The 19,916-nt window shown below is 35.6% G+C and overlaps 3 protein-coding genes and 1 non-coding gene across 4 annotated transcripts in view; 2 read left to right on the plus strand and 2 right to left on the minus strand.

Annotated features, from left to right (window-relative positions):
• Positions 1-3,262, plus strand: part of LOC106338298 — a 4,861-nt gene extending 1,599 nt beyond the window's left edge. The window contains exons 3-4 of the mRNA XM_013777314.1: positions 340-701; positions 3,155-3,262. Coding sequence (XP_013632768.1) covers positions 340-701; positions 3,155-3,262 — 470 coding nt within the window. The remainder of the gene's footprint in view (positions 1-339; positions 702-3,154) is intronic.
• Positions 3,263-6,885: 3,623 nt separating this feature from the next.
• On the plus strand, positions 6,886-10,023 carry LOC106311392 (B3 domain-containing transcription factor VRN1). Its single transcript, XM_013748609.1, has 5 exons — positions 6,886-7,155; positions 8,184-8,637; positions 9,052-9,120; positions 9,221-9,420; positions 9,512-10,023. Exons 1-5 carry the CDS (start codon positions 7,096-7,098, stop codon positions 9,758-9,760), a joined length of 1,032 nt encoding a protein of 343 aa, XP_013604063.1. The 5' UTR covers positions 6,886-7,095; the 3' UTR covers positions 9,761-10,023.
• An 873-nt stretch (positions 10,024-10,896) lies between these two features.
• Positions 10,897-10,981, minus strand: TRNAY-GUA. The gene is given in 2 exon segments: positions 10,897-10,932; positions 10,945-10,981. It is a non-coding gene; the product is annotated as a tRNA-Tyr (tRNA).
• A 5,480-nt stretch (positions 10,982-16,461) lies between these two features.
• On the minus strand, positions 16,462-18,434 carry LOC106292702 (myosin heavy chain kinase B-like). Its single transcript, XM_013728347.1, has one exon. The coding sequence runs from the start codon at positions 18,165-18,167 to the stop codon at positions 16,779-16,781; it is 1,389 nt and encodes a 462-aa protein (XP_013583801.1). The 5' UTR covers positions 18,168-18,434; the 3' UTR covers positions 16,462-16,778.
• Between the last annotated feature and the right edge of the window lie 1,482 nt (positions 18,435-19,916).

The following is a 19,916-nucleotide window of genomic DNA, read 5'->3' on the forward strand; positions in this document are numbered from 1 at the left end:
AGGAGCCTGAGATTGATGCAACATCGTATTGAAGCATCATAGGATGCTTAAGGTATCTTCTTCATACTCGAACGAACTTGGCATTCTCGGTCAGTGTATTGAGTAGATATATGCAAAGTGCAAGAGAGAGCCATGGACAAGCGGTGAAGCATCTGTTGCGATATATAAAGGGCACCACTGAGTATGGTCTCTTCTTCAAACGGGATGGAACAACGGAGATTACAGGTTACAGTGACAGCAGCCATAACATAGACGTTGATGATGGAAGAAGCACTACAGGGTTTATGTTCAACCTAGGAACATCGCTGATCACGTGAACATCGTGCAAGCAACCCACAGTGGCACTCTCCTCATGTGAGGCAGAGTTCATGGCAGCTACGGAAGCTGCAAAACAAGCAATTTGGTTAAAGGAGTTGATGGTCGAGATCATGAACAAAGAAGACAAGAAGGTCGTGTTGAAGATTGACAACAAGTCAGCGATAGCCCTCACCAAGAACCCGGTGTTTCACGGTAGAAGCAAACACATACTCTCGAAGTACCCTTTCATTCGAGAATGTGTGGAGTTCGACTTTATCGAAGTGAAGCACGTACCTGGAGTGGAACAGAAGGCAGATATACTCACTAAGCCATTGGCAATGATCAAGTTCGAAGCAATGCGCAAGTTCATCGGAGTTAAGAAGATCAACATACCTAAGATTCAAGTTGGAATTAAGGGGGAGAATGTTGGATAATTCCAATTAACTTGAGGAGCAAGTTAACTCATTAAAGTGAAGTTTGATGGGTTAAGGAAAAAGGAAAACATATCGAGCTTAGGAATGTTTCCATATTATTATTAGGAAAAGATGTAGCTTCTTACTATATAAAGAGTTCTCATGGAGAGATGTTCCATCAAGAAAAAACACATTGAAAGGTTTAGTTTTAAGAAAGTTTCTAAATCTAATAAGAAGAGAAGTTCTTATAATCTTTGTGTTTGATGCAACTTTAAGTCTCGACCACCCCGAAGATGTCCAAAATGTCTCAATACCGTTCTTCTTTTTTCCCATCATATGAAGCCAACATTGAGCCATTGGAAGAGCTTATAGGCAAAGAAAATCCGCCTTGTTAGCAAGACTACAAGTGGATCAAGTTCTTTGTTTTGAAAAGCACAAGTAATTTCAAGAAGCTGGAAGTTGAGAACATCCAGATTAATCGATCGGGTTATGTTCATTAGCAAAACATTTCCTAACAGTGTCTCGGGTTTTGCATCGACTAGTAATTAGTCAATGAACGTGATCCATATTAATTTACTTCTATATCAAAATAATTTACCCACAAATCCTCAGAGTATTGACTGCTGGTGAGCACAAGTAATTAACTAGAGGTTTTCGACAAGAAGTCAACGTTGAACCATTCGACAAGCCCCGCCTTGTCACAAAGAATAATTGGGGAGGGAAAGTTTTCACACGCAACAGAAGTGTTTTAAGACGCTATACATGAATATAAATTTTTTTCAAGAGCTTAGTTGTTCAAATTATACACACACGTTTCCTAACGATTTATTAATGAGCGTGAACATTGTTTTGCTTTTGTATGATTGTATCCGTAATCACACTTTAAAATAATCTGTATCACTAACTTAAACCAAGATGCAGTTTTCCTTTCTTATAATTGAATAAATGCGTTTCGAAGTGCATGCGAGATTGGAATCTACTTTTGGATTTTTTTACAGCGCTTTTTTGCTAATTCTTAACTTTTTATTTGTCATCCAAGATTTTTTTTATTTCTAAAAATGCACGCGAACCAAGGTAGAAAGAGTACAACAATATTATATATACTACTCTTTGTTTGTTTCCATCTCATTATTCTAAGGATAGATTCTCAAAAGTCAGAAGTAAGAACGTCATTATCCAAAGTTTTTTATTTTTAAAAAAATATAAAAAATTATTTCTTAATTTTTAACTAAAAAATTAAAAAACTGTTTTTTAAAATATTTTTTAAAATAGTATTTTAAAAAACAGTTTCTTAACTTTTTATTTAAAAATTAAAAAACTGTTTTTTATATTCTCTTAAGAATTTCGCCCTAAGAAATCTGGACAATGATGCTTTAAGCTTTAGATAAACTAAATTCCATTCAGTGATAACATTTAGACAGATGGCTAAGACCATAATTAACGATGTTTCTTAACAGGGTTTTTAAAGAAAATGATTGATTTAATTAAATCAAAAGTAAATAAAAAGGTAATTACCGATCCTTAAATTGGGATTTTGGGAACCGTTTTTAAGTGAGGTTTTTGCACACGTGTCAGCAAACATAGGGATTCAATTTTTTTTTCTTCTTCTCTGTCGTTTCGTTCTCTCTCGAGTTCTTCTCCATTCGGCGATCTGAAACCGACGATGTCTTATGTCGTCTTCTCCGTCAGAGACGATCGACGACTCTCTCGGTCGTCACGGCGTCTCCTCCGTCTTCTCTCGTCATCTCCGTCCGAAGAGCGATCGAAATCCAGCTCACCCCGATCTGGGACTATGTATTTTTAACCCTTCTACATGTGTAAGCACTGGTCTCTTATCTATAGTAGCTTATCTTTCAGTCTTGCGGTAGTAGCGAGGAAGAGACATGTCCACTACAACACTGTCCTTTCTGTTCTGCTGGATTTTCACCCAAATCTTTAGATGTTCCAGTATCTCCTTGCAGGGATGATGAAGGCATCAGAGAAACAAAGTGCATGTTTTATTTACAACTGATGCCATTTTAGAGTTCCATCTACTTATAAGTGTCAATGTTATCTCTTTGTTTGTCTACGCTCTCATCCTATCTCATCGTTGGTGCTTGATTTCAGGTGTTGTGTTCAATGAGATGAAAGGTGGTCTATTCACAGCCTGATAATATTTTAGGACGAATTGCTCAGCAGGTCAGTTTTGTGTGTTTGTTTACTTTAACTGACAGCTTCTCGAAAACTATATTTTAAGAGTAAATATTTGTAGTGGGTTCTTGTGGATCATTAACTTACTAGTTGCTCTTGAACGTTTTCTAATCCACCTAATTTTGTTTGCATTACATCTAATAATTGCATTGTGCATTTGTATTAGATTTGAATTTCTAGAGATTCTGAAGCTGAGTTCAGTCTTAATTTGGTTTCTGACCTTATGAATCAAGTAAACGATGTTGCAATTGTAGATATGGGACCTATCTTTCTTGAAAATGCCTCTTGGACACTTGGTCCTGAAAACCTTGTTAGATAACCTTGGATCATATTGCCTCGGTATAGTAGCTAGAAGAGCCTGATCACATGTATAACTTCTGATGCATATTATATACATTTCTTGGTATTGGAAAGCTTAGGAGTTCCACCGAAAGTATTATCACCCAAGCAATGCCAGAATCTGGTTCTATGGAGATGATGATCCAGTGGAGTTGAGGAGTTGATCATGGATACACTGAAGAAGTTGGTGGAAGAAGGGTTTGATAGTGATGCTGTGGAGGCATCCATGAATACAATTGAGTTTTCGCTGAGGGAAAACAATACGAGATCTTTCCCTCGTAGGTTATCACTTATGCTCCAATCTATTGTAAGTTTATATGCATGTGTCTATCTATTTAGATGTCACTTCTTATCTGATGATTGGCTGTTTAGGCAAAATAGATATACGATATGGATCCTTTTGAGCCATTGAAGTACACGGAACCATTGAAAGCCTTGAAAGCTACTTGGTAGAGTCGAAAGAGCATCTTCTAAACATATTGACATTTTTATCTTACATTTTTTTTTAAGAAACCCCTTGTTAAGAAACTCTCATTGGAGCAAGAAAATTAGGTGATTTTTAACTAAAATCATTAATTAAAATTTAATACTTAAATAATCATTAAGAAACCTAATGGATTTCTAGGGATAATCACGCTCTAAGCTACCGAATATTTAATATAAGCCACATTCAATACTTGCTAAAATAAATTACATAGGTTAAACTTTGTTTCAGTTTTTAGGATTTTTACATGCGCAATTTAAGTTTTAACATGGTTTTATTTATAAGTTTAAACATGGTTCTTAGAACTGATAACTAAACATATTATAACGAGATTCATGCATAGTTGCGTCGCGGATGTAATTGTAATATATTGTGATCGGGTTGTACACAGGGGAGAAGCTACAAGTTTTTTTTTTAAGTGGGTGCATAACTCGTAAAGGAAAAAAAATTGGCAGAGATGATGTTGTCGTAGTAGCATGTTTATTGGTGAAACCATACTTTGGTTCTTAGTGAATTTTAAAGTAATTAAGTTAAGTTGGAGTTAATGCAAAAAGAACCAAAACTATGAGGAAAAAGAGAAAATACCTATAATATTGTGACACGTACGGGTAAGGAACGTCCCTTCCATCTCCTAATTAAGTCACGCATCTTAGTTTAATGCCATTTTTTTCTTTAATTTTAATTGTAAATAATCTAAGAACGCATTTAAGATCCGCGATAAACGTGCTCCTATGATGCATGCACAGTGTTCTTGAATAGATATGCTTGTTGTGATTGAGTTTATACATGTTGTACGTAGAGGTTTACGCAAGCTGTACGTAAATAGACTTATTATAAATTAGGATTATGAATGTTGTAACTATGTTGACTTTATGGGTCTGACTCTATGTCAACAATAGCGATAATATGTTGGCGAAATAAGTTTTACTCTCAGTTTAACTACTGTATAAACCAATCAGGTGAAAAAATATTTAATAGTTTTTTAATATGTTTACTCTGGTCACTGTTTAATCAAAGGGAAACTAACTTATCTTTTTTTTTTGTAATTAAAGGGTTAAACCCGAGTCTATTAAAGACACAAACCTAACCCCCGGATGGAGGTACAGCCCACGGATAGACTCTCTTCTGGGCATTCAAATGAACCGAAAGCAATAGCTCATATCCGTGTGGCCAGCAGGGTTCGAACCAGGGTTCGCCGTATTAGGTTTATTCCCTTAAGTGTCACTGAACTACTACCACTGGTTAACTAACTTATCTTTTCCCTCATGGTTTTCTTGAAGTAAATCAAATAACGCTAGATGTGACTTTTATATTTTATTTTATTAGTTGTTTACTCTCTAATTTTTTTCTCCTGCTTACTCTATTTTATTTCCACCTATTTACTCTAATGTTTATCAATTGCAAGTTCGCAACCTATATATGTTATAGATTTGTACATACTCTAGCTGAATTTATAAGATAGTCTAACCCCACTCTATTTTCCCCTCTAAAATAGAGTTTAAAGTAAAAATGCTTCAATGATATTCTAGTTTCTACTCTATAATGGTGTAAACCTATTTTTTACTCTAGAGTGATTTTTTTATTTTTTGTTCATCGCTCTATTTTTCACTCTAAAATAAAGTACCATTGGAGCAACATCCAACTCTAGAAAAAAAAATAGAGTAAAACCATTGGAAATGGTGTAATTACTAGATTCGTACATGACTTTACCTGAGTTTATATGTACTCTAATCACATTGTAGACTTGTAGTTGAGTTTTATAGCTACATTTTACTTTGTCTCACGTGATATAGCTAGTCGGTAGATACATATATACGCATTATTCATGATATCTAGACCTTGCTAATTTTGAAGTACAAATGTACGTTTTAGAATAATGAAGGCCATCCTACTAGAATGCGTACTAGACCTTTTAAATAGATATAGCTTGACCTTGAATGTTTTAACCGTACACTGTGCATTACGTATTATAATCAAAAGTCAAAACCTTCATAATCATATTCATCATTAAAAACCAAGAAAACAAAAATGGGGTCAAGATAAATGCTAGGAGTAGTTTTTGGCTCTGTTCAAAAACACGGCGATTTGTCTGTGTAATCGGCCGAGTACATGCACATCGGTGACAGAGTGCGGCGATATGTCTCTGATCGGAAGAAAAACGCGGCAAGACGAGTTCATGTCGAATTGACCGTGGAATTGTATTAAATCGGCGTGTTTTTACGATTATAAATAAAATCGGTTCTTTCTTAAACCATGAAAAACGAAAGCTGAAACCGATATTTATTCAAATCCAATGTATTTATGATACATCTTTGATTTTATTGATTAAAGATCAAAAACTCAAACAAAAAAGATGAAAAAACTGAGTGACTGCGTTATTAGGGTTACATGAAGGTACATGGAGAAGATGAATTTGCAGACCGTATTATCCTTCACTTTAATGAAAAAAATAAGAATGACTTTAAGAACAATTCGAACTCATGACCCTTTGATCTCTCAAAAACGGACAGGGCCACTGAACCAACACGATAACTTTGCATTAATTGAACGATATATATAACATAATAGTTTATGTTATAAAATCAATTAATCAAGGTAGACGTCTGCAACATAAACGTGTATTATCTTGTATTATACGTATAAATAGAGTATTATATGTATAAAGAAAGTATTATCCATATAAAATATAGAAAATTCTTTCCGTATACTCTCCGATTTATTTTCGCTTTTCCAATAAATCGCTAGGCTCAGGTGCGTCGCACGCGTAGCGTTTAGCGAGTTTCCGAGAAGGGTTTTTTGTTTCATTAATACATATTTTCAGGAAAAAAAAAATAATTTGAAAATGGGGGTTATAAATAGCAGATTTTTTTCTGAAAAGAAAAATATATTATCTGTGATATTGATAAAGGCGAAAAATGAAATTTGTGCTACAAAAGAAGGAAGAAAATATTTAAATCAAAAGAAAAAGAAACAAATATTAATATTTGTTAAAACAAAAAGGTAGTCCAAAAAGTGGAGTAGGTGGGGGCTGTCGGCTTTTGAATAGTTTAAACAAAAAAATCAATAATAAAACCACACGAGTGATCAACCGGTTCGACTCGGTCGAGCTGTACAAGTTGTGTGTTTTTTTTAATAACATTATTATTATTTTTTTTAATTTTTGGTTTGGGTTTGGTTGGGTCACTCAAGTCAGGTGTAAAAGGAGGAGAAGAGAGAGTGTTGTAACACCACACCACCCCCCTTTGACCATAGTTTCAGATCTGAAAGTGCTTCTCTGTCTCTGTCGCGTATTCTCCGGCGTCGTTTCATGATCTGACTTTGGTCTCTTCTTCTTTTTTGTTCCTTTTACTTGATCACTGTTTCTCTCTGAACATGCCACGCCCTTTCTTCCACAAGCTGATTTTCTCATCCACTATCCAAGAAAAACATCTGGTAATCTCCCTCCCTCCTCTTCATCTTCTTCTTCCCCCTGTATCCCAAAAATCTCTTCTTTTCTTTTGGGTCGTTTCAAAGTCTTGATCTTTGTGTAAAGTTGAGAGTTTTCAAGATTTTGATATTCTCCATGTTTCGACAGTTTCTTAGCTTTCTTGAATTGAATTGTCTTGATTCTCAGTAGAAATCAAGTCAAGTTTGTATTTGTTTTTTTTTTTTCAGCTTTCTGAGCTGAAAAATTGAGTTAGTAAGATAGAAAAAGTTTCAGTTTGGTAAGCTTTGTGTATAACTCATATAATGGGAACTTGTATATTATGGTCATTGTTGTGGTTTGGAGAAATCTACATCTGGTCTAGTATTTTGATGATCTAATTGAGCGTAGTTTGGGAATGTGTGTGTGGTTTAGTGAGTTGACTTCTGATGACAATAAGATGTACACTTTTGTTAGATTCATGCAACTTGCGAGGGAGAAAAAGTTGAGATCTGTTTGTGGTTTCTTTATTTTGACTGTATTCTCAGTTTGACTTATGAAGTCTAAGGATTTTAGATTCCTTATTGATAATAGTGTATTGTCACTTGCGAGTGAAAGTGGGTAGTAATTGACTTTTTGTCTGTGTATGGTCTCTCTGTATGTCTATGTTGTAAGTCTCATTGCTTGTTTCCTTAAGATAAAAGTACATTTATGGTTTTATTATCTGCTTTATATTCACACTAGATGATACAGCGATTAGTTATCACTTGTGCAGTTTCAAATACTAGTTTGTTCTCAGTTTAGCATATAAGTAAAGAGTGATGAGATCATAGGCTTGAATGTTCACAAAGTTAAAAGGCATATGATTTATGTGATGAGGTCATAGGAGTCACATGGGCTGTATATAGAAAGATAAATATACAATGTTGTATGTCTAGTAAATGGAACAGCACCATTTGGGTTGTGATTTTAAATTAAGTCAAAGCAGTCTTTTCTCCAGCAATGTTTCTTGTTAATTTTGAATATATAATCTTTTTTTTTTTTACATTTTGTGCAGAGAGTTCCTGATAAGTTTGTGAGTAAATTCAAGGACGAGCTATCGGTTGCGGTTGCCCTCACAGTACCTGATGGTCATGTTTGGCGTGTAGGACTAAGGAAAGCTGACAACAACAAAATCTGGTTTCAAGATGGTTGGCAAGAGTTTGTTGACCGTTACTCAATCCGCATTGGTTACCTTTTGATATTTAGATACGAAGGCAACTCTGCCTTCAGCGTCTACATTTACAACTTATCACACTCCGAGATCAACTACCACTCCACCGGTCTCATGGATTCTGCACACAACCACTTCAAACGTGCGCGTTTGTTTGAAGACCTCGAAGATGAAGATGTTGAGGTTGTTCACCCTTCTCCTTTGTACCCATCACAGCATCCTGAGACTACTGCGCACGCTAATAAAGGGCATACTAGTTCAGCTATCCAGAGCTTCTTCGCTGAACCACCTGTTAAAGGTGACTTCCTCTTTATCTTTCTTGTTTATTGTGATCATACTTGTAACTAGGCCTGGGATTTTGAACCAAACCTGCTGAACTGAACCGAAATTTTTGGTTAGTTTTGATGACTTTGGTTTTCTTAGAAAAAATTATAACCAAACTATACCAATAACCCCAACATAATTAACCAAATTTCGAACCGAAAAAAACAAACTAACCAAATTTAACCGATTTAACAAGATTAAACCAAAATCTAAACGAAATCAAAAACTCCGGTTGGATTTTCAAAAACAGAACTAACCGAACCGAACTTTATTTCAGATTAATTCGGTAAAGATTAATATTAAACCGAACTAACCAAGTAACCCGAACTACCTGAACCCGCATGCCTACTAGTAAAGATTGATGCTTGATTTTTCCTTTCTTTACCAGCTGAAGAGACAACACCAACCCCAAAAGTTCCTAAAAAGAGAGGGAGGAAGAAGAAGAACGCTGATCCTGGTAAGCATTTTTTTCTCTTTTTAAACTATTCTGCAGACTCTTGTTTCATAGATAGATTGATTCTCATGAGAAGATACCTTTTTAAATGCGATCCATCCAGAGGAAATAAATTCATCTGCTCCACGAGATGATGACCCAGAGAACCGTTCAAAGTTCTACGAGAGTGCTTCTGCAAGAAAGAGAACCGTGACTGCGGAGGAAAGAGAGAGAGCCATCAATGCAGCCAAAACGTTCGAGCCAACAAACCCTTTCTTCAGAGTTGTTCTACGACCATCCTATCTATACAGAGGTTGCATCATGGTAAGCAACAAAAACATGTCGTTATTACATCACACAATGGTATGTGAAACAGTTATCTTTTTTTTCTTTTGTTGCGTGTTTCTTTCAACAGTATCTGCCGTCAGGGTTTGCTGAGAAGTATTTAAGCGGGATCTCGGGATTCATCAAGGTCCAGCTCGGGGAGAAACAATGGCCAGTGAGATGCCTCTACAAAGCAGGGAGAGCCAAGTTCAGCCAAGGATGGTACGAGTTCACTCTTGAGAACAACCTTGGAGAAGGTGACGTCTGCGTGTTCGAGCTGCTCAGAACCAGAGACTTCGTTCTCAAAGTGACAGCCTTTCGTGTCAACGAGTACGTCTGAAACAAACAGAGATTCACTCTTTGTAGTTACTATGGTGTGACTGATCGAAGTGCAATGTAGGATGTCTTAATTTAAACTCTCTTTCTATTCATGTGTATTGGTCAGTGTCTCGATGTGGATAAGTTGTTTTATCATTATATATATCCTTGGAGTGGAACTCAAGTTAGGGTTTAAGAAACTTTTAGAAGTTTGTAAATACCTAATCAAATTAGGTATTGAAACTTGTGCCCCAAGAAAGATGATATGATGTCAGGTTTGTTGTGTTTGTTGATTCTTCATCTCTTAGCTTTTGTTTTTACACCTTCTCTTTGTCTTCATTCGAGCATTAGAATATAACAGAAACAGAGTTTGGCGTGTAGGAGCTCATCCTGTTTTTTCCTGAGCCAAGATTCTGATCTTATCTGTGTTCGAGTTAATGAAAGTGAAGAATGTCATGACATGGACTTCCGTGGCAACCGGGCAAGCTCTCAATGGAAGAGGAAACGAAACACCGAATGGCTGAATCGGGGATTAAACCAAACGAAGTAACATTCACTAGTTTGCTTTTGGCTTATCGTCATATAGTCTGGTTCAAGAAGGACAAGAGTTGTTTCAGAGTATGAGGACAAGATTTGGTGCGACTCAGGTGATTCAACACTACGGATGCATAGTGGACCTTCTCGATAAAGTAGGGCGGTTACAAGAAGCGTATGAGTTTGTATTCGCTATGAGCCTATGATTATCCAACCCGACGCTATCTTGTTGATAAGTCTCTGCAATGCCTGCAGCATCTATGGAGACACTGTGATGGGTGAAGAGATCGGAAAAGCGCTTCTCGAGATGGAAGGAGAGCAGAAGAAACTTGGTTTTGAGTGTGAAGATTATGTTGCTTTTATCAAATGTGAAGGGAAATGGGTAGAGGTAGAGAAGGTGAGGAATGAGATGAAAGAAAAAAGAATCAAAACAAGACATGGTACAGTTGTTTTGTTTAGATATCTTGTTAAATGTCAGAACCACACAAAACTGATTCTTGTCGTGTGCAAATTCAATTCATAACGGTTTCTTTGAGGAATTTTTAAGCAAGAGCATAAGATATGGGCTGTCTTTTATTTCTCAAAGCCCAAATAAACAAAGAGTAAAAAAGTTCAAAATTTTATTCCGACCTGCCGGAATCGAACCAGCGACCTAAAGATTATCTGCAACTACTACAGTCTTCCGCTCTACCAACTGAGCTAAGGTCGGATTTGCTTATTATGCAACAATTAAATATATAACGTATTTAAACTCGAGAAATAATAGTATCTCCATCTTTTTGTTAAACTAGATGGGCTTCAACCAAAAACCAATGGGTGATAAGTGGAGTGATCCATCTAATCTTATATATTGTTTAAGATCCCTTCCAACTACCAATGTGGGACACTTTGTGTCTAATACGCCCCCTCGAGATGATGACTCTTTAAGCGTCAATCTCGGAATGTTCGGGCAAAGATCGATTGGCCAACTTTGGGCCAGATCGATGTGGATCGGGTTGGACTGCGTGGATCGGACTCTAATACCATGTTAAGCTAGATGGACTTCTAAGCTAAAACCAATTTTTTATGCTTCTTTTGAAATTCCGAAGTTTCAAATCATATCTAAGGTGGGCAGTTTAATTTGAGTAGTCAGATAATTATATATGAGAGGTATTCATATCATGGTCGTATCAGACATTACATTGTTGCCAAGTTTTTTTTCTAATTAACCAAATCGTTGCACGATACAAAGATATGTAATTATATCTCGATGGTCTATGCTGATTATTTAGTGCCAATTATGTTATATATATATATATTATATGAAACTGTCTTAAATAATTATTAATTTAGCATCTTTTTAACGTATATACTAGTCCTAGTTAGTTGGAGCTACGAGCCTATGCGCTGACTGCTGAGTGCGTGCGTGAGTGTAAATCATTTTGTTCGTGAGTTGTGATCGTGTTTTACAATTTATTTATTCCATCTATGTATTTTGTTTGATCAGGGGAGCATACAGATTCCTCCCAAAGTCAAAATGAATTATTAATATTGAAAAATAAAAGTTGAATTTGTGATTAACCTAATAAGAACGTTAACAGTCTACCATGTGAAAATCTGTAATAAATTAGTCAAGACTATGGGCTTAATCATTCTTAATAAATTAAAGTCAGATGGACTAAAACCTAGTGGAGCTTTGCCTAACTACGTTGGAGAAGCATGACTAACCTCACGGTGTTTGTTTTGTAAAATGCCACCTTCAATTTTTAATAGGAAAGCATTAATTAGTTGCTTGTAAAATGCAGCCTTATGGGCTTAATCATTGCTAATAAATTAAAGTAATATAGGAGAACTAAAGTTTAGAACATGCTCGTATGAATAAACTTGCCTGTGAAAAATCATATAACTTTGTGAAGTTCATTAAAATTTGAATGCTAGTTAAATCAATACCATTAAAAGAGGATCATTCCCAAATTATACCATTTATTAAAATTGTATTTTTTTCAAAAATACCCTTATTTTTACAAATGGTTAATAAAATTCATTAATGGTATTTAAATCTTTTGGTTTTGGGTCTACAGATACACCTAAATGAATATATAAATAATGGGTCTATATATATTTAAAAGATATATTAACTTTAAAATTTATATAAGTATAAATATATTATGAACTATAAATAATTAACAAACACATGAAAATATTATTTTCTTAAATCTATATATCAATATTCAAAATAGATCATTCGAATATTATGCATATTTTCAATACAAACCAAAACCCTATATCCTACACCATATATCATATACATATTTGAATATCATTTTTCATGTATAATGTCATTTTGTACATGATATTGATATGGCAATTATGAGTGTTTAAAAATATTTTAAATGAAAAATGATGCAGTTGCAGTAGGGTCTACTCTGATGAGAAGGGGTATACAAGTCGATGGAGTTTGTAAACACTGTGGAGAACAAGAAACAGCCATACACCTGTTTACTCAATGCAACTTTGCTAAGAAGGTATAGGAACTGGTCCATCTTTGTTTACTCCTGCAGTTAGATCTTGTACCTCGATCACAGACCTCCTCAGACTTTGCATACGGCTAGTTAACTTACCCCCGTCTGGTCTGGAGCAGCCTCTGTACCCATGGATTCTTTGGCTGCTATGGACCAATAGAAATAAGCTCCAGTTTGAGGACAAGTCTTTCTCTGAAACAGAACTTGTGACTCGAGCTCTTGTCTATGCTATAGAATGGAAATCTAACTCTCTACCGACAGGCTCACGGTCTGATTCGTCTAAAGACTGTCCACACCCTCTCGAGGCACCTATTCGCCACACTGAAAACTCAAACATTGATACTATCTTTTGCTATGTTGATGCGGCTTGGAATAGTGTGTCCTCTGCAGGTGGTTTTGGCTGGGTATGTTATAACCACGCTGGACACGCCCTAAGACAGGGCTCATCCTCTCGCCGTTATGTAGCTTCAGCCTTGGTTGCAGAAGCGTTGGCTCTGAGAACAGCACTCTTCGTTGCTGTCCAGGCAGGTGTTAAAGACTTGGTATGTTTCTCAAACTCTAGAAGTCTAGTTGCCCTGCTAAGAAGAAAGACTTTGGTGAATGAACTTCAAGGAATTCTTCATGATATTTCCCTGTTGTGTCTTCCTTTTCCTCTGTTTCCTTTAGTTATGTTTCACGTTTGAGTAATGAGGCTGCTGATAGCCTAGCGAAGAACGCTTTATTTGTATTGTCAAACTCTCTTGAGGAGAGCGACTGACTGTTCTTTTTAGATTGAAATGAATGAATGAAAGGTTTGATCAAAAAAAAAATATTTTAAAAATTATCTTAAAATCAATTTTTAAATCTAAAATAAAAATAAAAACTTATAATAGGTTATTAATAACAAAAATAAACTAATGTTATCATATCAATAAGTTTTTTTATATTATCATTTTTTATTTGGATAACATAATAAAATTTCATCAAATTCTAAAGAATCACAAATTTATGTAATATTAAAAAATATATGAGTAATTTAGTTATTTTTCAGATATTTTGTGTTTTATTGGATCAATGGTATTAGCTCACGGGTTAATAATGAGTTTTTGGATTTTATCAGGTTCTATTTGATTTTTAATTAACAAATTTTTCATTAAATCCGAACCGGATTATATACAATGTATCGGGTCTATAGGTTCAACCACAAATCTAGATCGAATATGAAAACAATCCTTAAAACTCAAACATTATTACAGAACAACTACCATATTTCAAATATATGCCATATTTTGAAAAGAGAAAAAAACAAATGATAAAAACCTAAAAACTCAATTGTTATGGTTCGAAACAAAAATAATGGTACTTTGTAAATCAGTTTTCGATCAATATGAAAAACAAAACCGCGTTTTTTAACGCATTTCAAAATCTAGTAACTTTCTTTAAGATTCAGAATTGAAATTTAGGTAATTGTTATCCAAATTATAACTAAGAATAATACATTTTTGAAACTTACTCAACTTGTGTCTTATGGCCAATGATATGATTACGAATGCTCATATTCTTAAAGCGGATAGGTACCCTGTCAGGTACAACATTGACAAAAACATGCTTCGTAATATTGGTAGAACAAGATTAAATTTTCATGCTATTGAAAAACTGTTAGGAATAGAAGGGTGTGTATAGTCAACGTGCATATATATAGCTTATGCTTGTAAGATTTGTATCGAACTTAAATCCGACGAAAGAAAGATTTCGTACATACACTGTCATCGAGACAGCAATAAAATATTACATTTAGTTTCCAATGACCAACTCTTTTTCAACAAATCCGCCTAACACAGTACCATACGTATTTAAAATCTCAAATTTCAATTTTAGTATTTTACCAGATCAATTTCAAAATAAATCAAAGGATATACGAGTCGTACAATGTCCATCTATGCGATAGTTATTTTTGTTTTGATGTGTCCTGAGGCTTTATTGGTTTTTTTCAATCACAAGAGTATTGGTTATATGCTTTTACGTTTGCCACTTGATTATTTGTATAAACTACAAGTATATGGTGATTAATTAGCTTATACCAAAGGTAGTCTCATGATTTAAAATGGATTAATGCCAAAACTGCATAAATTTAATCAATTGGTTTATTGGCTTATCTTGGGGTTGAGGGCGCTGATTAGATTTCTTCCTATCTGATTTCGGTCATGGTTTTTTTTTGCATTACTGTTTGATGTCTAAAATAAAATAACTCATGGTGATCCACCTATTTTGAGAATTAGTTTGTATTTCGAAAAAATAAATTGTTAATGCAATGCATTGTTAGATGTGCATTTGTATGCACATTATTATTCTTATTCTTAGCTTACGCTTGTTCCTTTCTTTTCCTTTGTAGATAACTTTTATTTTGATACAATTTGCATCCATGTGAATGAAAGGACTAAAATAGAACATTTGACTTGAATTCATAATATGGATTGTTGAATTATAAAATTTGACAATTGGCATGAAATAAATTTACATCCATGTGAGAGGAAGGGATTAAAATAAAATATTTGACCCGAACTCATAAAATGGATAGTTGAATTATAAAATTTGACAACTATATACTAGAATATTGTCAAACAAAATAATCCTAGAGATTAACTGTTTAGGTCATTTGGGATGAAGTAAAAGCTAGCACATATCAAAAATACTTCATCCGTTCATAAAAGATCCATGGTTTATAATTTTTACACTTTTTAATAAAACATATTAAAATTTAGCTATAAATGAATAGATTTTTGTAATTTTATATTTTCTATATTTTTAAACCAGTAAGATTTTAAGAAATGCAATTAATGTTCGTGAACTTCACAATTTCTCATTATTAGTTGACAAAAGTTACATTGGAAATATAAAATATATATCTTTTTGAAACAAATTTTTTTTCTACAATATGGATCTTTTAGGAACGGAAGGAGTATTTTTGATATGTGTATTATTTAGACAAATCTTATCTCTTAATTACATCTACTAATTAAGCATTAGGTGTTCCAATTCCAGTTTTTCATTTGAACGGAGTTCTCCTCTGTCGAATATATATTTTAGTGAAAAATATATAATCATATATATATATATATATATATATATATATATATGAATATGATCTACATCACATAAAATCCGACTGTGAAATGTTGAGAATTTAGTTGTTATAGGAACTTGGCTGGTTTTCTCGTCTATTACGTTCCTCCGTAGCCCCTTAGAAAACTTAAAGCTTCAGCAAGATTTGGTATTCAATCAAATGTGGCCTGCGAAGAAGAAGAATGCAAGGGGGACTGGGGGAGAACACAAGGGCAGTGAAAGCAGCATAAGCAGGAAGAAGAGGGAAAGTAGCGTAAGCAATACTAGCGCCGCTGAATTAGATTCTTGGCCTAACTTTAATGTATGTTTAGATCTCTATTACTTGAAAATAGAAATAGAAGGATGTGTGTGTATGTCAATGTAAATTTATGAGAACCTGATATGATTTACATATATCCTACAATAGTGAGACTTTAATACATGAATTCATGACGACACCAATAGATTTTTACATTTCATTTGTCAATGGCTACAACATATTCAACAAAGAGAAGCTAACAAATCAACTTAACGTACGTATTAGAAGTGAAGATCTAAAATTCCGTTTTTTAACCATTGGAAACATTAATTTTTAATGTAACCAGTTTTAAACGAATCGAATATATAGTATATGAACAAAATGATTTTAATACAATGAATGAAATAATATAAGGTTTGTTTTCCCTTTTTCTGAATCAAATATGTGCAGTTACAATGAAGATCAAATAAACTATAGGAACTTTCCAAACCTTTTAGATACTTTCATGACGTGGCAGTTTGCTATTGGTAGTATGATCTGCTTAGTTTTGCCGGCCATAAAACTTGCCTTGACCATTAAGGCAGGAATCACATGTCCCACGGATTATTCCTCCGTATCTACACGCGCTAATACGGCGCGTAACCTCTCCTCCTCCTCAACCCATCTCAGCCAATCACCGAAGACGCCGTCTCCTTCACGCGCCACACCTTCACCGATTTATCCAAGCTTCCACTGTACACTATCCATCTCCCCTCGCCGTCTTCCTCCACCTCTTCCACCGCCGCCAAACACTTCACAGGTCCCACGTGGTCCATCAACGCCGAGAGATATGAGTGTGTTCCATCGCCGTTTCTCCTCCACACGCAAATGTTCTTATCCGCTCCGCCGCTCAGCACCAAACTCCCGGCGGCGGCGAGGCAGAGCACCGCCAGACGGTGGCCGCGGAGAGTCCCGCCGTGAGAAAAATATTTCTTCCCTTCCCAGAAATTAACTGTACCGTCAGAAGATCCACAGTAAACAACTAACGCCGTTAAATTAACCGCCAACGCCGTCACGGCGCTCTCTTGCTTCATCAGCACGTTAACTAGAAAATGCTTCGTCCCTCTCCCTTGAAGCTCGCGTTTCCACACTTTCAAGGTCCCGTCGGCGGATCCGGTGAATAGCAAGTCGTCGAACCCGGCGGCTACAGTGTTGATCGCGTCGTCGTGAGCTTGAATCGATTCTAAACATTTAGAGTCGGAGAGTCTCCAGACTTTGAGAGTCTTGTCCCACGAACCGGAGTAGAGTAAACCGAGCTCTTCGTTCAAGCTCAGAGACGAAACGGCGTCGTAGTGTCGGATCTTAAGAACGTTTTTCCGGCGACGAACCTCGACGTAGTTCTTGGGATTCACCGACTTCGTTAAAAGCTCTTTAAGAGTCGGTAAGTTTCCGATTCGCGAGTAACCTCCGGTTCGTCTTTTAGACCCTCTCCAAACCCGGATTTTGCCGTCTTGATGACCGGTGAAGATCCGGTTATCTCCGGTTATCACGATCGCTTTAACCAAACCGCTTGTTGATTTAAACCCGGCGAAATCCTTTAGATCTTTCCAGACCCGAATGTTCTTCGAATCGGATCCAGTGAACAGAAGATCTCCGGAAGCAGCTAACGAGTAGACATGACCTTCTTGTCTCACGATCGTACCGATCAAACCGTTGTCCGAATCATCATCCACGTTTCGGGTCTGGTATATCCACGGAGACTTGTAGTAAGGTGAGTAAGTCTGGTTCCACGGAGACGGTGACATAGTAGGCGTCGTTGTTGTGTCGGTGTAGTACGGAGAGTAAGTCTGGTTCCATGGAGACCGAACCTGATTAGGAGATGAGTCGCCGCTCGTGGTCGAAGCATTGCTTTGACGTTGCTGATTGTTCTTGCTCTTGTTACTACTGGGATTGATGACATCAGCAGCACCATGGCTCTGTTCTTCTTCTTCGTGGGCGGAGAGATCGGTTTTTAAGAAGGCGGCGAAAGTGAGTCTACGGTGATGACTACCACTGGTTTCTGAATCTATAACCATATTGAATAATAATTGTTGTGAGGTTTACCTTTTAATCAAGGATTAATGAGTTTTAATTTGGTTGTGTTGTAGGAAAATTTTCCAGGGAAAAAAGTTCGAAATTGTTTTTTTTTTCGCTGGGAAAACTTGTTGGTTTTGTGAGATTTTAAATAAAAGGAGTGTGAAGAGGAAGTTGGATTGGGTTATATATAGAGAAACCCAAGGGGACAGAGTTGGTGAGCGGACGACGTGGGTTACTGACACGTGACTTTCAGACTGGAGACGTGACCGGCACATTACCGGGAGCGTCAGTTTACACATGAGATCGTATTAAGAATGTGTAAGACTAGCTAATCAATATCAGGAACGGTAGTTTGACCCAAAAAAAAAAAAAAATCAGGAACGATTTTTTTTATATTGGAGTATCAATGGACGGTCTCAAAGCAATGTGCACACAATAATGAGACTGATTATGAGCTATAAAAATTGTTGATCACCAATTGTTTACTGTATAATTATAAATTAATCATACTTTAACTTTAGAAATAAATATACAAGCAAAAAAAATTAAAATACATTTAAATTTAAAAATTACTTTTTAATCATGTTTATACAAGGGAGGATTTCAGATCGATATTATATTACATAGTCGTGATGGATATTATTACCATTTACAACATAAGCCAAGCATAACAGATATAGCAATAATAGTAATCAAAGTATAATAAATCTCCCTAACTCTAATATGAATTCTTCAAACTTTTAGACAACCATTCGTTATTATGAAACTAAAACGTGTATTAAAGGAAAACGTATGAAGCTCATAAACAACAATAACAACACCAGACGGGACGTAGTAGCTCGTTTGGTAAGGACCTTGGAAGCCAATTGTCATTCTCCCGGGTTCGACGCCAGGCGGAGGGGAACTGCCCATCTTGTCATCAAATGCGGTACTGGGTGTTGGGCCTTGTCCCCAGCCCAGGTATAGCCCTGCCGGGTGAAGTGGACTGCTGTCTAACCGGGCTCAGGGAATGACCCACGTAAGTGGGGAACCCTGGATTATCAAAAAAAAAAAAAAAAAAAAAAAAACAATAACAACAACAACAAAATATGTAGGAAGTTAAACGTAATATGCATATTACATATAACATGTTTGGTTGAGCAATGTGAAAATGATTGTACACGAGATGCGTCCGTACAAAGATTCGGGTTTTTCTACGAAGTTGGTAGGATAATTTCATAGTAATAGAACTAACATAAAGCGTGTGTGGTTTTGTTGGCGGCTAATTATCTTCACACGTTGCAATGTTGCATAACATCACGTAACGGTAACACCTCTCCAACCGGTATTGATTTTTATTACTTCGTTTATATGTTTTGGTTTAGTTTTACATTTGAGAAAAAAGTCATCTTCCAGATGCTTGACTTTTCTGACTCCCCATGAAGGCATGAAATGAACGATATAATTTTCGTTTTTATTTGTTAGGAATTGTCTGCCTACTTGTACGATTTTTTTCTTTGTTAGACAAGTTGCAAACGGCAAAAATAAATAAATAAGCAAAAAGCAAGCTGAAAACATTTTGTTCTCTAGTTGGAACTTGCAGAACAGTCTTTTATAGTTGGAACTAGCTTGCAGAATAGTATGTTTTTATTTCTAAAAATTGCTGAACCCAACCGAAATCAACGACTATATGTCTCTTCATTTATTCATAATTGGTCTATTCGTGTTGATTGACTTTTTTTTTTTTTTTTTTTTTTTTTTTTTTTTTT

This window comes from Brassica oleracea, chromosome C1 (genome assembly GCF_000695525.1).
Source record: "Brassica oleracea var. oleracea cultivar TO1000 chromosome C1, BOL, whole genome shotgun sequence".
NCBI classification, from domain to species: Eukaryota; Viridiplantae; Streptophyta; class Magnoliopsida; order Brassicales; family Brassicaceae; genus Brassica; species Brassica oleracea.

Excerpts from the sequence above, each read along its gene's own strand:
- LOC106311392 (XM_013748609.1), top strand. The coding sequence starts at position 7,096 with ATGCCACGCCCTTTCTTCCACAAGCTGATTTTCTCATCCACTATCCAA. Across the intron at positions 8,638-9,051 it reads CGCTGAACCACCTGTTAAAG|CTGAAGAGACAACACCAACC; the intron begins GTGACTTCCTCT and ends TTTCTTTACCAG. Across the intron at positions 9,121-9,220 it reads GAAGAAGAACGCTGATCCTG|AGGAAATAAATTCATCTGCT; the intron begins GTAAGCATTTTT and ends CGATCCATCCAG.
- LOC106292702 (XM_013728347.1), bottom strand. The coding sequence starts at position 18,167 with ATGGTTATAGATTCAGAAACCAGTGGTAGTCATCACCGTAGACTCACT.